At 39.5% G+C, this 18,234-nt stretch overlaps 1 protein-coding gene across 2 annotated transcripts in view; it reads right to left on the bottom strand.

Moving 5' to 3' along the window:
• Nucleotides 1-364: 364 nt before the first annotated feature.
• The window catches only part of wnt3 (wingless-type MMTV integration site family, member 3), a 30,704-nt gene continuing 12,834 nt past the window's right edge, over nt 365-18,234 (bottom strand). For both annotated transcript variants that reach the window (XM_039661382.2, XM_039661383.2), the window contains exons 2-4: nt 13,100-13,341; nt 6,625-6,890; nt 365-2,587 (exon numbers count right to left, since the gene is read on the bottom strand). In XM_039661382.2, coding sequence (XP_039517316.1) covers nt 2,108-2,587; nt 6,625-6,890; nt 13,100-13,341 — 988 coding nt within the window. In that variant the 3' untranslated portion in view covers nt 365-2,107. The remainder of the gene's footprint in view (nt 2,588-6,624; nt 6,891-13,099; nt 13,342-18,234) is intronic.

The following is an 18,234-nucleotide window of genomic DNA, read 5'->3' as shown; positions in this document are numbered from 1 at the left end:
CAACCTTTTTGAATCATGTCCATGATTTTTTTTTGTATGTTCACATAGCAAGTGCCACATTTTACCCAGTTCCGTACCATTCCGATTAAAATAAATCACCGAACAGCACCAGAAGCCAGATTAATAACAGTGTGACTCAATTTGTCCTGTGCATACAACACCAGGAGCCTAGTACCAAATATCAATCATGAACAGGTAAAATATGTTTTATTTCAGTCAATATTTGTATGGTGCATTATGTCATGCTTTACTATGTCATTTTGTTTAGCTACTGTAATGGAGACACCAGAGATCCGCCTGCAAACCTACAGGATGATGTCAGCGCTGGAATGACAGAGTAGATGCAGACATGGAGGTCAGATGATTGTGATCTGGTAGATCGAACCCTTTATTTAGCTGCGTGCCAGTGTTGCACAGTATTTTATTTTTATGCCACTATGGAGAAAATCATTGGTTGTTAAAAGTGTCGTTATCCGCATTGCATATCAAAGGAGGCTATATAGCACAATATATCATTTGCGCAAAAGCCAATCTTGTATTAAAAAGCAAAGTCATGAGACGGTTTTGTTCTTCAAATATATAATCTTAGTTCAGTCATACAGATATATACATTGTGTAATAAATAATATTTATAAAAACATAACATTTTCAGATTATAAAATAAAAAGGGAATTATGAACTTTTAAAGGCTTTGTACAAAACTTTGGATATAGCGGAAGGAGAAATGGAAAAGGGAGCGTAGATGTGACCGTTGAGAGAGGGCTCCTCAAGGATTGGTGTGGATGCGAAGTAGCATTGCGTAGTAGAACTTAATTAGCGGGAAGCGTATGAGACTGTCAGAACATGTCGTATGGAAACCTCCTCAAGTCGGTTTCAGCTTTGTGAAGCCAGTCTTTCCTCCATTTATCACAAACTCAAACCCGCACACAGCAGTCCTCCACTTCCAACACGCTCTCATGGCGATTTTGGCCAATTGGTGGCTATTTCGTATAAACTAGTAGCCTACGATCTTCGTACATTTTCATAGGATCCTCTTGTTAGGTTTAGGGATGGACCTTCATGCTTGCTTTTTTCCAAATTCACATTGTACGAATTCATACGAAATCACCACTTTGTAAACTTTGTAAAATCTCATGGGTTGCCACTTCCCTCCTTTATTCACCCTCTTATTTCTTTCCTTAACTATCCTCCTCCTGTTCACTGGTTCTCCTTCCTCTAAGCAAACTTCTCATCAGGGAAGTGTTGAAACGGTGCCTTCACAGTCATATACGAGGAGCTTTATCAAAAAGAATATGTTAAAAATAATCGTCATAATCTCTAGAATTAGTATACTCATTAGTAGTTTTGTAAGTGCAAAATTTTACTGGTCGGGTGCACGTGAGCCCAGTGCGCGTCGTCGCATTCTGCCGTCATGCATTTCACCAGCTGTCATCCACTCATCCAGAAGAGTTACCGATGGCTTTGCATGGTCATGTTCTGAAAAATATCCTACTCTACGCTAATTTATCGATTGCACCCCTCCAAACTGCTGTATAAAGCAAATTAAGAGGTTTTTATGTAGCAAACAGCAAATACGTTCCACGTTTTGAACATGTATAATTATAGGGAATGTGGTGGTAGTGTTCAATATGTCCTTGGATCAGGAAACCTTGAGGGAAAACATGAGCGATGCATTGGATTCAGTAGTATAGCAGGGCGCATTTCGAGACCCAGCATTCAGTAGTTTCTCGTCGTCCTCCCTCCCTCCCTCCCATCCTCTTGTTCTTTCATGCGTGCCTTGTGTCATTGGTTGTAGGAGAACATATCCCGTTTCGGCCCCGGGACAGTTGGGTGGGATGATCAGAGAGATGGTGTTACAGATAAAGAAGACTGAATGATAACAAGACATTTTGTTCTTTTGCGGAAGTAAGTGAGAGGAATGGCAGTAGTAACCATGATGCTCACGTTGGGCATCTTTTGGGGTGTGTAGATCAAAAAGGGCACATTAGTAAAGAGTTCTACCACAGAAGTGCCACTATCGTGTGTGTGTGTGTGTTCTCTCCCTCTCCTTCTCTTGCTTTCCGTCCTTTAATGTCCTCTAGTCCCTTTCTTCCTCCGCCTGCTGCTCTTATTTACACGTGTGCACGTCGTAGACCCTCACACACTCCTGGCAGCTGACGTAGCAGCACCAGTGGAAGATGCAGTGGCATTTCTCCTTACGCTTTTCTGTCCGTGTGTTATGGCCACGGCCGCAGCACAGCAAGTCGCATCCCTCGATGCCGTGCGACGACACGTTGCAGACGCGGTCACGAGTACCAAACGAACCCGTCTCTGGGTTTGGCTCGCAGAAGTTTGGAGATCCCTCGTAGTACACCAGGTCTCGCTCGGTGGGATGTTTGAAGAAGGCGTATTTGGCGCGTAGTGTTTCCACCCAGCCTCTGGACTCCCGGTGTTTCTCCACCACCATCTCGGAGGCACTGTCGTACTTGTCTTTCAGGTAGTCCCCCAACAGCCGGAAATCAGGCTGCGCCCACCAGCAGGTCTTCACTTCACAGCTGCCTGACAGTCCATGGCACTTACAGCGAAGGTGCATGTTTTCCAGGATGGTCTGGAAAAGAGAAAACATTGGAAATTTGGTATTAGTTTTAGCTATCCATCAAGGACCATTTAAAATGATTGCGGTTGTGCCACTTAGAAATAAAATGTAGGAATAAATGATTCATTTAATAACATAAATATAAAACATAAAAAAAATCACTTTATTATAAACAAATAAAAGTGTAACACATTTTAATAAAATATTATTTTATAGTTAAATAACATTAAATTATTTATATAAAAACTACTTAAAGATTAAAAAAAACGATTTAATTCACTGTTAAATTGTAGTTGAATAAAACAAAAGTTCATTAAACATTTGTTAACTACATCATTAGTTAAATAGTTAATTGTTAGTTAGATTAATAAATGCTGTAGAAGTGCAGTTAATTCTTAGTTCATATAGAGTGCCGAAGTGATGACGTCACTCTGTAGGCCAAAACGCGGAGGTGAGTTAGCATTTTAGCACTCCCGGTTCCCTCGCTCTAAAGTCTATGAGATTTTTGAATGGGTTTTTGATAAATCACCTGAAATAAGGTCTGTGGTGAACAAAGCCTCTAAATATTTTCACATTTTGATCTATGACATAGAGCACACAGTTATAACCTGCTTGTGGTTTTTTAAACTTTATTGTGTCTGATTTGTGTTTTTTAAAATCTTTATATAGGCTTCAAAATGTATAAATTTTGGATTAACTTGTAAAGATTATCTTGATATACAAACTGTGTAAGGGTCACAACAGTTTGTTGAACACAGATCTTGTTTTTTTTTTTTTTTTGGCAATTTTCCAAAAGTCAATGGGGAAAATGCTTAGCTTTTCGATCGAGGGAACCCATGCGCCGCTAACTTCCGATTTGTCCTACAAAGTGATGTCATCACTTCGGCACTCTATAGAGTTTTTACACTTTTTGTCTATCAAGATAATCTTTACAAGTTAAACCAAAATTTATACATTTTGAAGCCTATATAAAGTTTTTAAAAAACACAAGCAGACAAAATAAAGTTTAAAAAAACCACAAGGTAATAACTGTGTGCTCTATGTCATAGATCAAAATGTGAAAATATTTAGAGGCTTTGTTCACCACTGATCTTATTTCAGGCAATTTAGCAAAAACCCATTCAAAAATCCCATAGATTTTCCCATAGAACCGGGAGTGCTAAAATGCTAACTCACTTCCGCGTTTTGGCCTACAGAGTGACGTCATCACTTCGGCACTCTATATGAACTAATAATTAACTGCACTTCTACAGCATTTATTAATCTGTGTTAATGTTAATTTCAACATTTTCTAATACATTATTAAAATCTTTTGTTGTATTTAGGGATCTTTACACAGAAAAAGTGGCACAGAAACCAAATCTGAAGTGGCATATTAATCACAATAAATAAACATTTTTTAACGTCAATTAAAGCACTGTGAAGTGACAAGATCAGCAAATACAGTAACCAATGTAGGCCTATTGCTCATTGTTAGTTCGTGTTAATTAATAGATTTACTGATGTAACTAACAAATGAAATTTATTGTAAAGTGTTACCAATTAAACAAAAAGTGATAAATCATTTTTAAATACATTTGCCAATTGCTTTTATCCATTTACCAATCATGGTTAAAACATGCTATTGCAAAGTTCACTCACTGCAGGAACCAATGAACCTTGGACTCAATTTGAAAAATCACTCTCTCCCATTCCCATTCTTAACCATGTTTAGTCTGCTTCTTGTTAAAGAATTGTTGTATTAAAGCAGTATCACAATTGCAGTCATAGTGCAGATGAATCTAAATGTCATCATTGTGATATTGTTTGATTATTGCCCGTAGTATCACCCTGCCCCGTTCTAAAGCAGATTTTTATATCAGGATCCACATAAGTCTCCGACAACCTTGACTTCAAGTTCTTCTGGATGCTCTCAGGCCACAGGTTGTTGTTCAGGTGCTGAGCGTGCAGACAGGTCCTTGCAGTTCTCGTCTAATTCTCTTCTGAAGTCCCGCTTAATGGAGTACGCCATCGGCACTATACGTCTTTGTTTTGGTTTGTTTGCCTTAATTTGCTCCCTATATTTAGCTGCAGAATTCCCCAGCTGCGGCGGAAGGCAGGTGTTTGCAGGTCCCTGGGGGTCTAGTTGGGGCCGCTGACATCATGTCCCGAACTCTTTGGGCCCTGAGCGGGTCCCTCAGGCTGCGTGGAAACAATGGAGTATGCAAGGGTCCTGACAGGGCTGACTGTCTCAGTGCCTGCTCCTGTGGTCCCTCGCTGATCAAAGCGCCGGCCTGTTGCAGTGTGGTCTCGCCTATCGCCCCTTAAGCACCTTTAACGCGAACGACTCCCAATTCTGAGTCATGACAGCAGCAGTGACGGGCTAAACCCTGAACCCCAGTGTTATTCTTCCCTCCCTGCCTTCTTCAAACCACCAACTGAGTTTACACCTCTGTCACGGATTCAGTACAGATGCAAGTTATGAGAGGCATGAAAGGATAAGAGCGGTAATTACCCGGTAATTTCTCATGAAAATAGTTTTAAAGTTGAAAGTCTCTCGGAAAAGGGATCAGGAGATATTTGACAGATCTGCGGTGCATTAGCACCTTTGTGAACCGCGGGGTAAGACCCACCCAGGAGTGGCACAAGTACAGCTTTGTTCTTTGTTTGGTTATCATGAACCTGATGGCTTAAAGATGAAGTGTGTAATTTCTGTGGGACGTACTACCGGAATCGCAATCGGTTTCAATGGCCTGACTGACACAAAAACAACATTTTGCTCAGCCAATCATGTGAGTTTGGGGCGGAACTACCTGTTTGTCCAAGCAATGACAAATGGAGTATTTGAAAGCAGTCATTATTTTGCGTTTCTGTTTGGAGTGTCGCACAAATTACACACTTTACCTAAAGTGATTTCACAAATATGGTGTGTATTCTCAGCTTATCTCCTTTCACATTACATATGTCACCCTTCGGCATGTTAACAGCAGAGACAATATTGAATTTCAAAAGGGTAATGATGATATCCTGGGGGCTTAAGCAGAGGGAGATATAAGGATACCTAAGTAAAGAAATACACAATATGGCTATAAGTATGTGGACACCTAAATGTCATCTTGCAATACATTGGGGTCAAAGTCATTAATTAGAAGAGGGTGTCAACATACTTTTGGTCATGTAATGTATTTCTCAATGCTGTTTTCAACATGACATCTATGACGCTTGCAAACCTGAGTACAAGGTACTCTATACTGTTCAAAAGTTTGGGGTCAGTTTTTAATGTTAATGAAAGAAGTCTCTATACTCACCAAGGCTGCATTTACTATTTATTATTTTCAGTTAACACAACAGCCATTTTTACAGTTTTTACTAATTTATTCAAGTGCAAGATACAAACAACTATGTTAAAAAATATGGCTTTCAATTATACTTTCGTGATGAATGGCTGTAATTAAGGGCTAAAATGGAGAGGGAAATCCATTGAATAATGAGACCAGTAGCAGTATTGATATCAGTGATTCTGGCCTTCATACATATTGTACTTCATAAAAAGATGCCATTAACCACATTATAATACATCATCTTTATGTTTCTTCGACAGAAATTTAGAGATTGTGAAATTATTAAACTGTGTATGTTAGGTATGATTAATCATGTTTAATGATTGACAGCATTAATTTAATATATTTTCAAATGTAAGTTATTCTTGATACGGCAGAGCGAAATTTTCAGCATCATTATTCCAGTTTTCAGTGTAACCCTTCAGAAATCATTCTAATATGCTCAAGAAACATCACTTATTATCAATGTTGAAAACAGGTAAATTTATACATTTAATACCAGTACATTTATTTCCATTTTTGTGTGTGTGTGAAAACAAACCCAGCATTTTGTAACGGAAATGTCTTCAATGTAACATTTGATCAGTTTAATGCATTGTTGCTGACTAAAAGTAATCATTTATATATATACCATTTTTTTAAACAGTATAGTGTACAAATGGATTTATTCACATAAAATCAACATTATTATTTTCCCCCAATGAATTATAAAGATCACGTGTCTCTTACCATCCGTCCTGCCTCATTGTTGTGCCTGTTCATGGCACTCCGGGCATCTGGTCGGTTCTCACGAGCGTCGGCAAACTCTCGAGATACCAGAACCCCAAACTCAGCATCTTCACTGCAACCACCCCACTTCCATCCCTCTCCCGGCGGGCCTTTATGATGGGAGTCACAGCCGCACATTGTGGAGGTCCCCTCTGCGCACGAGCGGGTCACTGCAAACGCCACTCCAGCTGAGGCAATTGCATGAACAAATGCAGATTCTCTTGTGGCTTGAGAGAAGAAAGAAGAAAGAGAAGAAAGTGATTTTCTTTGACATTAACATCTGTTAACATTTCTTTATATCCCTATATGACTGTTCTATGCCTGTCAGAAGAACCTGGAAAACATATACGTATATCCTGAACTGGTCCAAAAATTAGTGAGCTGCCTACTTCTGCAAACACTGTTCTGAAAGGTAGGCAACTTAATGTTGCCTTTTAAAGGGATAGTTCAACAAAAAAATGAAAATTGTGTCACTGTTTATTTTCTCTGGTGTTATTCCAAAGCTTTGACTTTATTCTGTAGACCATAGAGCTGATATCTAGAGAAAGGTTCTTGCTGACACGGGCAACTAGAGCACAAAGAATTTACGATAGTGTTCTTATTATAATGTTATGTATATTTCAGATTTGCGATCTTGCACTTTACTGTATTTTCATTATCAAAGTGGTTACGAGCATCATTGCGCGCTTTCAATGCCATAGTTTCACTTTAGTTCTACGGTCTGGACTCTGGACGGCAATGCTGTCCTAACACTAACCAATCAGACTAAGGCACTGCCCAAAATGCAGCAAAAACCAATCAGAAAAAGAGAAATAGTTTTTTTTTTTTTTAAGTCAAGCTGATCATCGTTTTCATGATTGATCGTCACGGTCACGTTCGAGTACTAGAGTACTCAAGCCTAGAAATCCAGACGCACCCTAGAGGCAGGAAAAATTATTTTGCAGCCAGTGTGGTCTAGCAACTCTCCATAGACGTTTTAGCTGGAAAAACCAAACTCTGGTCAGGCCAATCACATTGTGTATAGAGTTCCCAGACCTAACATCTTGATGTAAGTCTGGCACCAGGCTACGAGTACTCATGATCATCAATGGATACTGCTCTCAGGACAAATTGCCTTCAGTTTCCAGGACAATAAAGTAGAAATTCTGATGGCACATTGAGTTGCTGCATCGAGAGTAATGTATGAGGTTCCACAACAGTTAGGATGCTGGCCTAGAAGTCGTGGAGTTAGACAGCGGGACAGCTCACTCCCTTTTGGAACTGAGCTGTAGTCTATCCTGAGGCTCTTGTAAAAAGTTTGAAGGAGATCCCTGCTTCTTTAACTGGTGCTCTCCCAAAAGTCTCTCATCTATATGTGCTGTGTCTTGAGGGCATGGATCGTTTTCTGTGATGAGCTCTGGAATATATTGACGAGGTGTTTGAGTGGTGCGCTGGAAACGTCTCTGACAGCACCGGGACGATTGTTGATCATGTCACTTGTGGCTAATGCAGCCCGAGGTCGCGCTGACGTTGTGTCATCTCAAAGGTGTGCTGGTTTCTCTCTGGATAATGTTTCAGGAGCCCCCCCGCCCCCCCAATCTCCCACCAGTCCGAGCCCCGCGGCCACGTGTGTGAAAGCCAGCAATAAGTCTTCGTGTTTGGTTTCTGAAGGCATGTGCTGAGAGATGGAGTTACGCCCCCTTTGAATGTAACAGCTTATTATGTAACCAGACACCATCGTTTCACAATCGCAGCACACTTACTGTGGCTCACCAGTTCTCTTGGTCCCCACAGGAAAAACTGCAAGTCAACCAAAACCAATACAACTTCATCACCCCAAACATTTAAGTGCCTCTAATGACAGTGGTTCTCAGACCAAGTTTGTCGGGGATCAGTAAGGCCTATAATGGTGTAAGATTATCTAAAGGAGCGCCCACACACATGGAATATGCTGTAATGTGGATAATGTGAATTTATGACCAAAACAGAGTGCCTGTTCACTATGTTATGTTTAGATGATAGTCGTCATGGTAACGTATGTTATCGTTTTAGTACATTAATTCTGTAAGTCTCTCTAGCAGTCTTACTTGGGACAATCTTGGATGTATTTTGTGCTTTCAACTTCGGTGAGGCTTAAAAAAAGATTGACGGTAGTTGTGTGGACAAAAAAGGAGACTTTTTTTTTTTAAATACCTTGTTTTACAGTAGAAAAAAAGTCATACAGGTTTCGAATGATGTGAGGGTGAGTTAATGATGACATAATGTTAGTTTTTGAGTGACTTATTCCTTTAAATACTTAATACACTGCCATGAGCTCAGTAAAAAGATAAATGCATGATTGCGATTCAAGCTGATTGCTCAAGTGGTATAGAGTTTCAACTTTCATTTTAATCACTTATTACTTTCTATGATGGTTAGGGGACGCTATCTTAGAAGGAAGCCCGTTCTCATCCCAAAACGTCATCTAACGGACGCTTTTGACCATACGTCAACATCCGATGTTTTAGGGCACCCTTTAACGTCAGTTAGAGGACGCTATCTAACCCTAACCTTACCCCAGACCTAAACCTATCTGCATCATCTAACTGACGCTAAAGGTAAAGCGCCAGTAAGATGACGCCCCAGGATGACGTCATCTAACTGACGTTAAAGGGTGCCCTAAAATGTCGGGATGTTGACGTATGGTCAAAAGCGTCAGTTAGATGACGTCTTGGGATGAGAATGTGTTGTAGAAGGAAGTCACCTATGTAGACAGAAGTGCGATTTCTTGTCAGTGTTTGCTAGCTTTGATATCGTATACGTATTTTATAAGTATTTTATAGTATATTCGTATACTATGTAGTAGCCGAAAAAGTAGTCATAAAACAGTCTGAGAAAAGTACCCAGATACCCTAATACTTCTGAGATTCTGAAGTGCACATCCAATGGACACTTTAATATCCCATGAGGCCACGGGAAACGAGATGTGAATGCCAGTGAAGTGGCGCAGCTTACACAAGTCACATGACGCGCCTGGATTTCTTTCATACTATATAGAAAATGTAATTTTTAAACAGTTTCAAAGTTCATTCCTCTTCTGATTTTCTCTCTTCCAGAAACAAATATTGATGACTCATCCTTCACTACACAGATTTTTGTCCAATCAGATCTCTCCCCTTAGAATGAGAATGTCCCCGATTAGGAAATTATGGTTCATGGCTGTGGCGTAACTAGGCCAAATTTGTCCCACGCAAACTTCCTGTTTCAAGAGGAAATGCATGAACACAGGACAGAAAACTGTGTTCATCAAGCAATTTCACAGGGTCTTTAAGACATTGTGGACGTCCGTTGATGTCTAGCTGTTTCTCATGAATTTGCAGACTCATCTCACCCCTGGTATTCTTGTTTTATTCTTGCAGGAAGTTCATGTCCGCACACATAGACAAACAGTCCTTTTTAATAAAGGTTGTGTTTGGGCGCGCACCTCTCTGGGTTTGCTGCCAGAAGGAGGCCCAGTTGGTTCTGGCAGGCCCAGCTGGGTTCACCACAACAGAGAACTGTGAGCTCTGGGCCCCAGGAGCCCTGGCCAAGGGCCAAGAAGAGCGCAGCTCCCGCTACCTGCTGGTTCCATGAATCCGCCTTTGTCTCTGTGTTGTCACACCGTATTACCCACACAAAAGCGCCCAGCACCCCGCACCCCATAGCCCAGTTCAGCGCTGCCCAGAGCAGGGGCTGGCATTCCTAAAAAGGAGTGACCCCCCCCACCTCTTGTGACACACATACACAAAACACACATACATCTCATACCAGCCACTATGCCAAAATATTCCAAAGCAAGCATTTATAAAATCCAGTTAGGACCCATCGGGCCAATTCGGATGCAGACAGAGACCCTACATCCTTATCTTCACCTCATACTGTCCATCTCCTTCATCCTCTCCTTATCCCCCTCTTGAGATCCCACTGCCTTCCACCTCTCTTCCTCCATGATGGGGAAGGATGGGAGATTCCCTTTCAGCCTGCTTTCATGACACAGTCAAAAGGGCGTGTGAATGGGGCGTCCGTGGGAGCCGGGCGGTAAGAGGCACACAGGGATGGCTCATACTGGCCTTCATGCACAGTAGGGGTCGAAGTGAACCCTCTAGCCCTTTTCTATTGCTTGTAATCTCATTTTGGCCTCCCTTCTCTTTTTCTCTCTCTCTGTCTCTCCTTCACATACTGCCTGTTCCTGCTCAGGTCCTGCACTTTGGATAACTGCTTTACCACCTAAACCGTCCAGAATGTATGTGATTTCGTGTGGGAGAGATCCATTTAGCATCCTTTCTGTCACGACTGGGAATAGATGTTCTCAGAAGTTACTTTTGTCCCTTTCACCTCAATTTTTCAGAACCATTCACATCTAGAAAATGACTAAAGACATTGTATTCTAATGCCAGGGAAAAGATGGTGATGAAACGCTCTAAACCGAACAGGTAATACGCATGTGTATGATGTAATCGTCTTCAGAGATTTGTGTTTTTGTTGTTAGACGGAGATCGTTTTTAAAAACGTGCAATTTGTAAACTCGTTTTCAAAAGTTTGCGTTTTCAGCGTTTTTGCTTGTAAATGTATGGCCAAAACGCATAAAAAGTTCTACGTTTTTAGTTGGAAACGGCGTTTTGTAAACAGCCACTTAGTCTATTGAATATTTCATCATACATAGCATATTCATATATATTTCATGTTCATCTGTTGTATTTCCACTGAAGTGGCAAATAAATTTGGTTGATGAAAATCTTTTATTTAATTGTTCCTTTAAAAACACGACAGACTATATTTGGTACTTAACATTTTGAATAATGCATAAACATTTATTAATTTGATTATCTCAAAACATATAAGGGAAAAACAAGTGAAAACCTTAGCATAATGACTTTTAACCAATATTAGCTAAGCTACTATTTTTATTTTCTTCTTTTAAACTATCATTTACGTGTCTTGGACTATTTAAGACATTGATTTATATAAAGCCTGTTATGAAAAGAGTTATAGCATGTCCCTCTATGATTTTGTTTTATTGTCTGTGTAGTTGGAAATTGGACAGAGCAATTAATTAGCCCGCTAAAGCGGTTCAGTTTACAACGTTCAGCTTTCAACTAAAGTGGAGTAATCCTCTATGGTAACTTTTGTTTAGGGTCCAATTCTCACTATTAAAGGGTTAGTTCACCCAAAAATGAAAATTCTGTCAGTATTTGCTCACCCTGATGTTGTTCCAACCCCGTGAGACCTTCGTTCATCTTCGGAACACAAATTAAGATATTTAAGATATTAAGATCGCTCCTGCATACTAGTCCATAGGCTTCTTGAGGGAATGACACTTGCTGGCATCTAAAAGTCATTAAAGACATCGTTAAAATAGTCCAAGTGACTACAATGGCTCAATCTTAAGTTTATCAAACGACGAGAACACTTTTTGTTGCGCAAAAACAAACAAAAATAACGACTTTATTTCAAATATTTACTTCCTTCTCTATGGGCCTGCGTAGTCAGTTAACATAGTGTGATAGCGTAAAGCTACGTCACACGTAGACTCACTATTGGCCGACGCTGGTCATCTGTGTGATGCGTGTGACGTACAATAACAGAAGCTTATGCTATTAAAGTAGTAACCTGACTCGAGGCAGAGAGAGAAGTAAATGAATAGTTGAAATAAAGTCGTTATTTTTGTTGTTTTTTGCACACAAAAAGTGTTCTCGTCGTTTGATAAACTTAAGATTGAGCCACTGTAGTCACTTGGACTATTTTAACGATGTCTTTAATGACTTTTCGAGGCCATCAATTGTCATTCCCTCAAGAAGCCTATGGACTAGTATGCAGGAGCGATCTTAATATCTTAAATATCTTAATTTGTGTTCCGAAGATAAACGAAGGTCTTACGGGGTTTGAACAACATGAGGGTGAGTAAATACTGACAGAATTTTCATTTTTGGGTGAACTAACCCTTTAACTAGTTGCTCATTAGCATATATTACTAGGATATTGGCATATTAATGCCTTATTCTGCATGATCATATTCTACATCCCTTAATCCTACCTGCCTGAACTGAACAAGTATTACTAACTATTAATAAACAGTAATAAGCAATAGTCTTAATAGTTAGTTAATAATGAGAATTGGACCCTAAACTAAATTTTGACCTCCTTGATTTACTATGATAAAAACTAATAATAATTAAGCCCAATAATGTCTTGCAGTATTACTTGTCTCTTCATATTTTCTTTTCATTTTTCATTAAAATAGACAAATTCAATTATCATCATGACTTTTAAATAGTTCACTTGCCACTAAACCATGATTTGCTACTAGCCTGCTGCAACACTACTAGCATAGTTGACCTCAAAGCAAATACACCTTGACTAAATGCAGCTCTGATATGTAGACCATGTTATTATGGCAATTTAAATACTAACTAGACTGATGTGTGCTGTTAACCCATACCTTTATCAAGTACTGGTCCAAATATGGCTAGATTGTCCTTGATAGTGGTGCAGTTCCACCTGCGGCCACGGAACTGGTGCTGACATTCCTGGATTCCCAGTTTGACTCCCTCCGCTACACTGGGCATGATCTCAATGTAATTGCGGCAGAAGCGCAGCTGTTTTGGCACCAAGCCAGGTATGGAGCCACACAGGATGGGTTGTGATCCTATGGATGAGTACTGCTGCCCAAGGGCCAGGGACCTGAAACGCAAGTGTGAAGATTAGACCCACATCTAGACACAAATCTATTCTTCACTTGAGAAAAAAAAAAAGTTGTTCAGAGCGATTGCATAATCTAATCTTTTGTCACCGTTATTGTATATTTTGCAAGTTAGTTTAGTATTAGATTGAATGTTAGTGTTGGATTTTTTTCTGTTTGTGGAAAATAGTGAAAGCTTAGAATATTTATATCTTTGCCGATCCAGTTTTTTTTTTAACCCAACTCCTTTTCGTGTGTGTGTGTGTGTGTGTCTGTCTGTCTGTCATTTGATATTTGGCTGTTTTTAGTGTATTCATGTGTGTGGTTGGGTGCAGTAGCGGAGCTGACAGCAGATTCCTTACAGATTTCCTTCTGCTCCAAACAGTGAGTAGCTCAAGAGTTTCAAGAACACTTAATAGAAACAGCCCCAATCAATTAGTTATTCCAGATACGATTGTACTTTCAAAATGAAAATTAATTTTATTGCCGTCTTTGCTCTGTCTAAAATAAGAATGAAATCACACAATTACCTCCCTGTTTTGACATACTTGTTAACATTTTTATTTTGAAGGTAACTTTGCAATTACATGTCAACTAACTCTCATTAAGAGTATTAATAGACTGTCTGCTTAATATCTGATATGTGATGATCCTCTGACAGACATTCTACTGACTAGTAAGTTAGTAACTGCAACTATATGTCAACTTATTCTAATCTTAACCGATTCAAGTGCACTAATACTCTACTAACACTCTAATGAGAGTTAGTAGACATGTAGGTTAAACATTACCTGCATAAAACATAAGGACCATTAAAATTGAGTAAAATCGCATACTTTAACAATAGGTGTAACCCTTAGACCTACTCTCCTTTAGCACTGTTGCTGATTATCACATATTTTTACATTTTGTGTGTGTGTGTGATCTGCCTGTTCCATAACATATGCAGAACACACACACGCTCTGACTGGAACTGTAATAAGTCAAATATTCAGTGTTGTAAATCCTGTCACTGTCTGGAAAAGATTCAGTTGTACAGCAGAGGAATCTATTAGCAGTTCAATCCTCATTTTCTCACAGACATTGCTATAAAACATTTCTGCATGAACCTCTGAACCCAACGACTCCTTATCTGTTAATGTCACATTCTGTAAAGATCATTTAAAAAATGTATAATACAAAAGACCATAAATTCTGATAGGATGAGCCAATGCCATTCTTTAATGTGCCAAGTACCCGCCAACTGTAATAAGTCTACAGTTTGGATAATGAACTATTACTATGCAGAAGAATGGTTTAATTTGATTGTTGAATCAAAATTTGAACAGACATCATTATCATAATCCTGTGGCCACCAATTTATAAAACAGCATGTCGTTTGAGGCCCCTCATGATTAAAGTCGTAATAGATAAAATGGAAGTAGCGATCCTTTTTTTCATCTGAGTGGCACAACCAAAACAGTGGCATAACAGACCAAAAAATATATATATATATATATATATAGGGTTCTGTGCATTTGTCGTTGATTGGAAGCAGGTCTAAATTTGCAGTTGATTGTAAGAAACGGGCAGGTTTATGTAGTCAAAATGATTGAAAGAACATTTCGATTAAGAATTGTGTTTTAAAAAGTAAAATAACCCAATAAAAGAACTCTACATTGCCAAATATATATTTTGTAATTGTTTTCAGACCCTGCGAATTTAAAGGAGTTGTTCACTTTTAAAAAAAACTTTTGCTGATAATTTACTCACCCCCATGTCATTCAAGATATCCTTACCATTCTTTCTTCAGTCAAAAACAAATTAAGGTTTTTGATGAAAACAGTCCAGGATTTTTCTCCATATAATGGAATTCAATGGGAACCAAACGGTTCAAGGTCCAAAAGACAGTTTCAGTGCAAACTGTTCAAAGGGCTTTAAACGATTTCAGACGATGAATAAGGGTCTTATCAAGCGAAACGATCGCTCATTTTAAAAAAAAGTTTACGTTTTATAAGTTCAAATGGTCACCTTGCTCTGTTCTGTGATGCGCATTCGTGACTCTCCTGTTCGAACTCGTTTATCAAAATGAACGAATCTTTTTTCATGTCATTTGGTTCATTCAACGAACAAAATAAACGAGTTGACTCGGGGAAAAGATTCGCCCATTTTGATGAACGAGTTCGAACAGTAGAGTCACGAACGCGCATCACACCCTAACCCTAACAGAGCAAGGCGACCATTTGAGCTTATAAAACTTAAACTTTGTTTTTTTTTTTTTAAATGAGCGATCGTTATGCTTAATAATACCCTTATTTATCATCTGAAATCGTTTATAGCCCTTTGAACAGTTTGCACTGAAACTGTCTTTTGGACCTTGAACTGTTTGGTTCCCATTGAAGTCCATTATATGCAGAAAGATCCTGAAATGTTTTCATCAAAAACCTTAATTTCTTTTCGACTGAAGAAAGAATGACATGTATATCTTGGATGACATGGGGGTGAGTAAATTACTCCTTTAAGTAGCCTCCTTGAGTGCGCAAAGACAGTGCTCCATGCTTTAATGATGAGATATGCTGCCTGACAGCGCTGGCATAGATGCTGGCTTGTGGACCAAAGGTTTACCTGGTTCCCCCTTCAGGCCAGTGGAGGATCACACCTATTAGAGATCAGCCGCTCACGATGACCTCAGGCCCCCCGCGGGGTGCAACCCTATCACAGCACCAATCTCTCTGACAGATGAGTGTACTGCTGCACCCCTCACACACAAAAGCCCCAGCATTGAAGTCAGAAGAGAAAAATCCCCCTCAGAGGCTTCTCGGCTTCTCTTTTGCTCTCCTCCCTCGCTCCAGTCGTACATTCCCTCTGTTTGATGTTGTGTGAAACCGTGAACACAGAGCTGGGAGATGTTAACGGGCTGCCAGGAATCAGAGGAGGTGTGAGAGGTGAGTCTTTGTATCAGAGGAGCCGAGAGTCTTATGTTAAGATAATTTGCGTTGTCTCGCTGCCTTTGATGCATCACATAGGTGCGTCACGGCACCGTCGACTTTGTCACGGAGTTGACGTCATAACGCTGAGGTTTGTGTCTGTAGGTAGGTGAAAGTGGAAGTGTTTAAAACAGCTGCACAGGTAAGCATCACATGTCTTTCTGTTATATAATATACCGTAATCTATGGTCAAATTGTCAACAGCAGCCCTTTTTTTGTCCATTGTCCAACTCGATATTCAAAGGCCCCACATAGTCTAAGATATTTCTGCTGTACTTATGACAGCACTGCTTGCAACACCAAACTAGCAATGTTGATATACTAAATTAATTAAAGAAGATTCAAGAATGATTCAAATTCATTATAAACATAGTCAGTAAGTTGTTAGTTGAAGACCTGACCTGACATTTTTTTCTTGAAACTTATTTAAATATATTTAATATTTATTATATACAATTCTTCTATAGTTAATGTGTTTTTAGGAGTTTCATTTGATTGATTTTTGATATAATTAAATAACGTATATACTGTACATAATCCAATAAGGTCCCCCAATAGTCCCCGAACCAAACCATCTTGAAGGGATCATTTACCCCAAAAAGAAAGTTGTCATCATTTACTCACCCTCATTTTATTCTAAACTTTTATGACTCTGTTTCATTTCTGAGACACAAAATATGTTTTTGTCCACACAATGAAAGTCAATATGGTCCAAAACAACATTTGGACCCCATTGACTTCCATTGAATGGACAAAAAACAACAACGAGACTTAACAAAATAAATAAAATCGCTTGTGTTTCACTTAAGAAAGATAGTCATGCTGGATTTTGAATGACATGAGTGTGAGTAAATGCTGACAGAATGTTCAATTTTTAGGTGAACTTTCCCTTAAAGGAAGAGCCGTGAATCCAGTACGTTTTTGTTGCCTGTATTTGTAAGCTCTACTGTTTTCCATCCAAGAAGCCATGGTTACAGTATGACATTTTTATAGTCTGACATTCATTTACTCCACCATATTTTATTCCTATCAGTTAAGATTATTATTTTGTAAGTGTCTGACAGAAACCCCAACCCCTTATATAGAAACTTACTGGAAGCAGAGCCTGTTTTCTGCTATGTTTGCTGAGTGAGTAAGTGGCATAATTACACATTTGCTTGCAGTGTAACTGTCCATTAATCTCTCACCCATGTGGATGATTAGTGTGTTGGTGGTGGTGTGTGTGCGTGTTGTGCTGAATGGGGGATCATTCTTTCTCGGCCGTCTACAGTGTCTATGTTTCAGGTAGACTCCTAATTAGATGTGGATGTGTTTGGTTTAGTTAATTACTAAACCGCATGCTTTGATAAAGACCCGAGCGTGCTTGCATCGCATGCTTCACATCCTTAGTGATCTGTGGTTTGTTTGTTTGGGATGTGCACCATTGACTCTGAAGTGGATGAGAGAAGAGGAACGCGTCAGTGTGGAGGGATCACAAATGCTTAAATACACACCAAAACCGTTTTGAGGAAAGAAGGGTGCGGCGACAAAACCGAGTGGGGAATACAAACACTGGATTGATATGAGTTGCTAATTTGTCTGCTGGAATCTGCTACTGCAAGGAGACACATTGAAGCTTTAGAGTCTAGCAGGTGCTTGTCTGAGCAGGTTTAGGGCCTCCTCTAGCCTTCAGGTGTTCTCGCTCACTTTCCGTGCTGCTGGGTGGGTGGTGACTGCAGCGCAAAATGAAAATAATGACGCAAGCATTAATGAGCCATTGCAAATCACAGCTACAAGGATTATGAAGTCAGGGAATTCCTCTTTACACAAAACACAGAAATGTTCTTTTGTCATTGGCTGTCACTGGCTAAAGATTAAAGGGATACCCACCCAAACATTAAGTCAGTGTTCTAAAAGTCTATTAAGACTGGGGTTGTCATGATAATAAAT

The sequence above is a fragment of the Pimephales promelas genome, chromosome 17, assembly GCF_988280905.1.
Source record: "Pimephales promelas chromosome 17, fPimPro1.hap1.1, whole genome shotgun sequence".
Taxonomy (NCBI): domain Eukaryota; kingdom Metazoa; phylum Chordata; class Actinopteri; order Cypriniformes; family Leuciscidae; genus Pimephales; species Pimephales promelas.
Note: the sequence above shows the minus strand (reverse complement) of the source record. Positions and strands in the feature narration are given on the sequence as shown.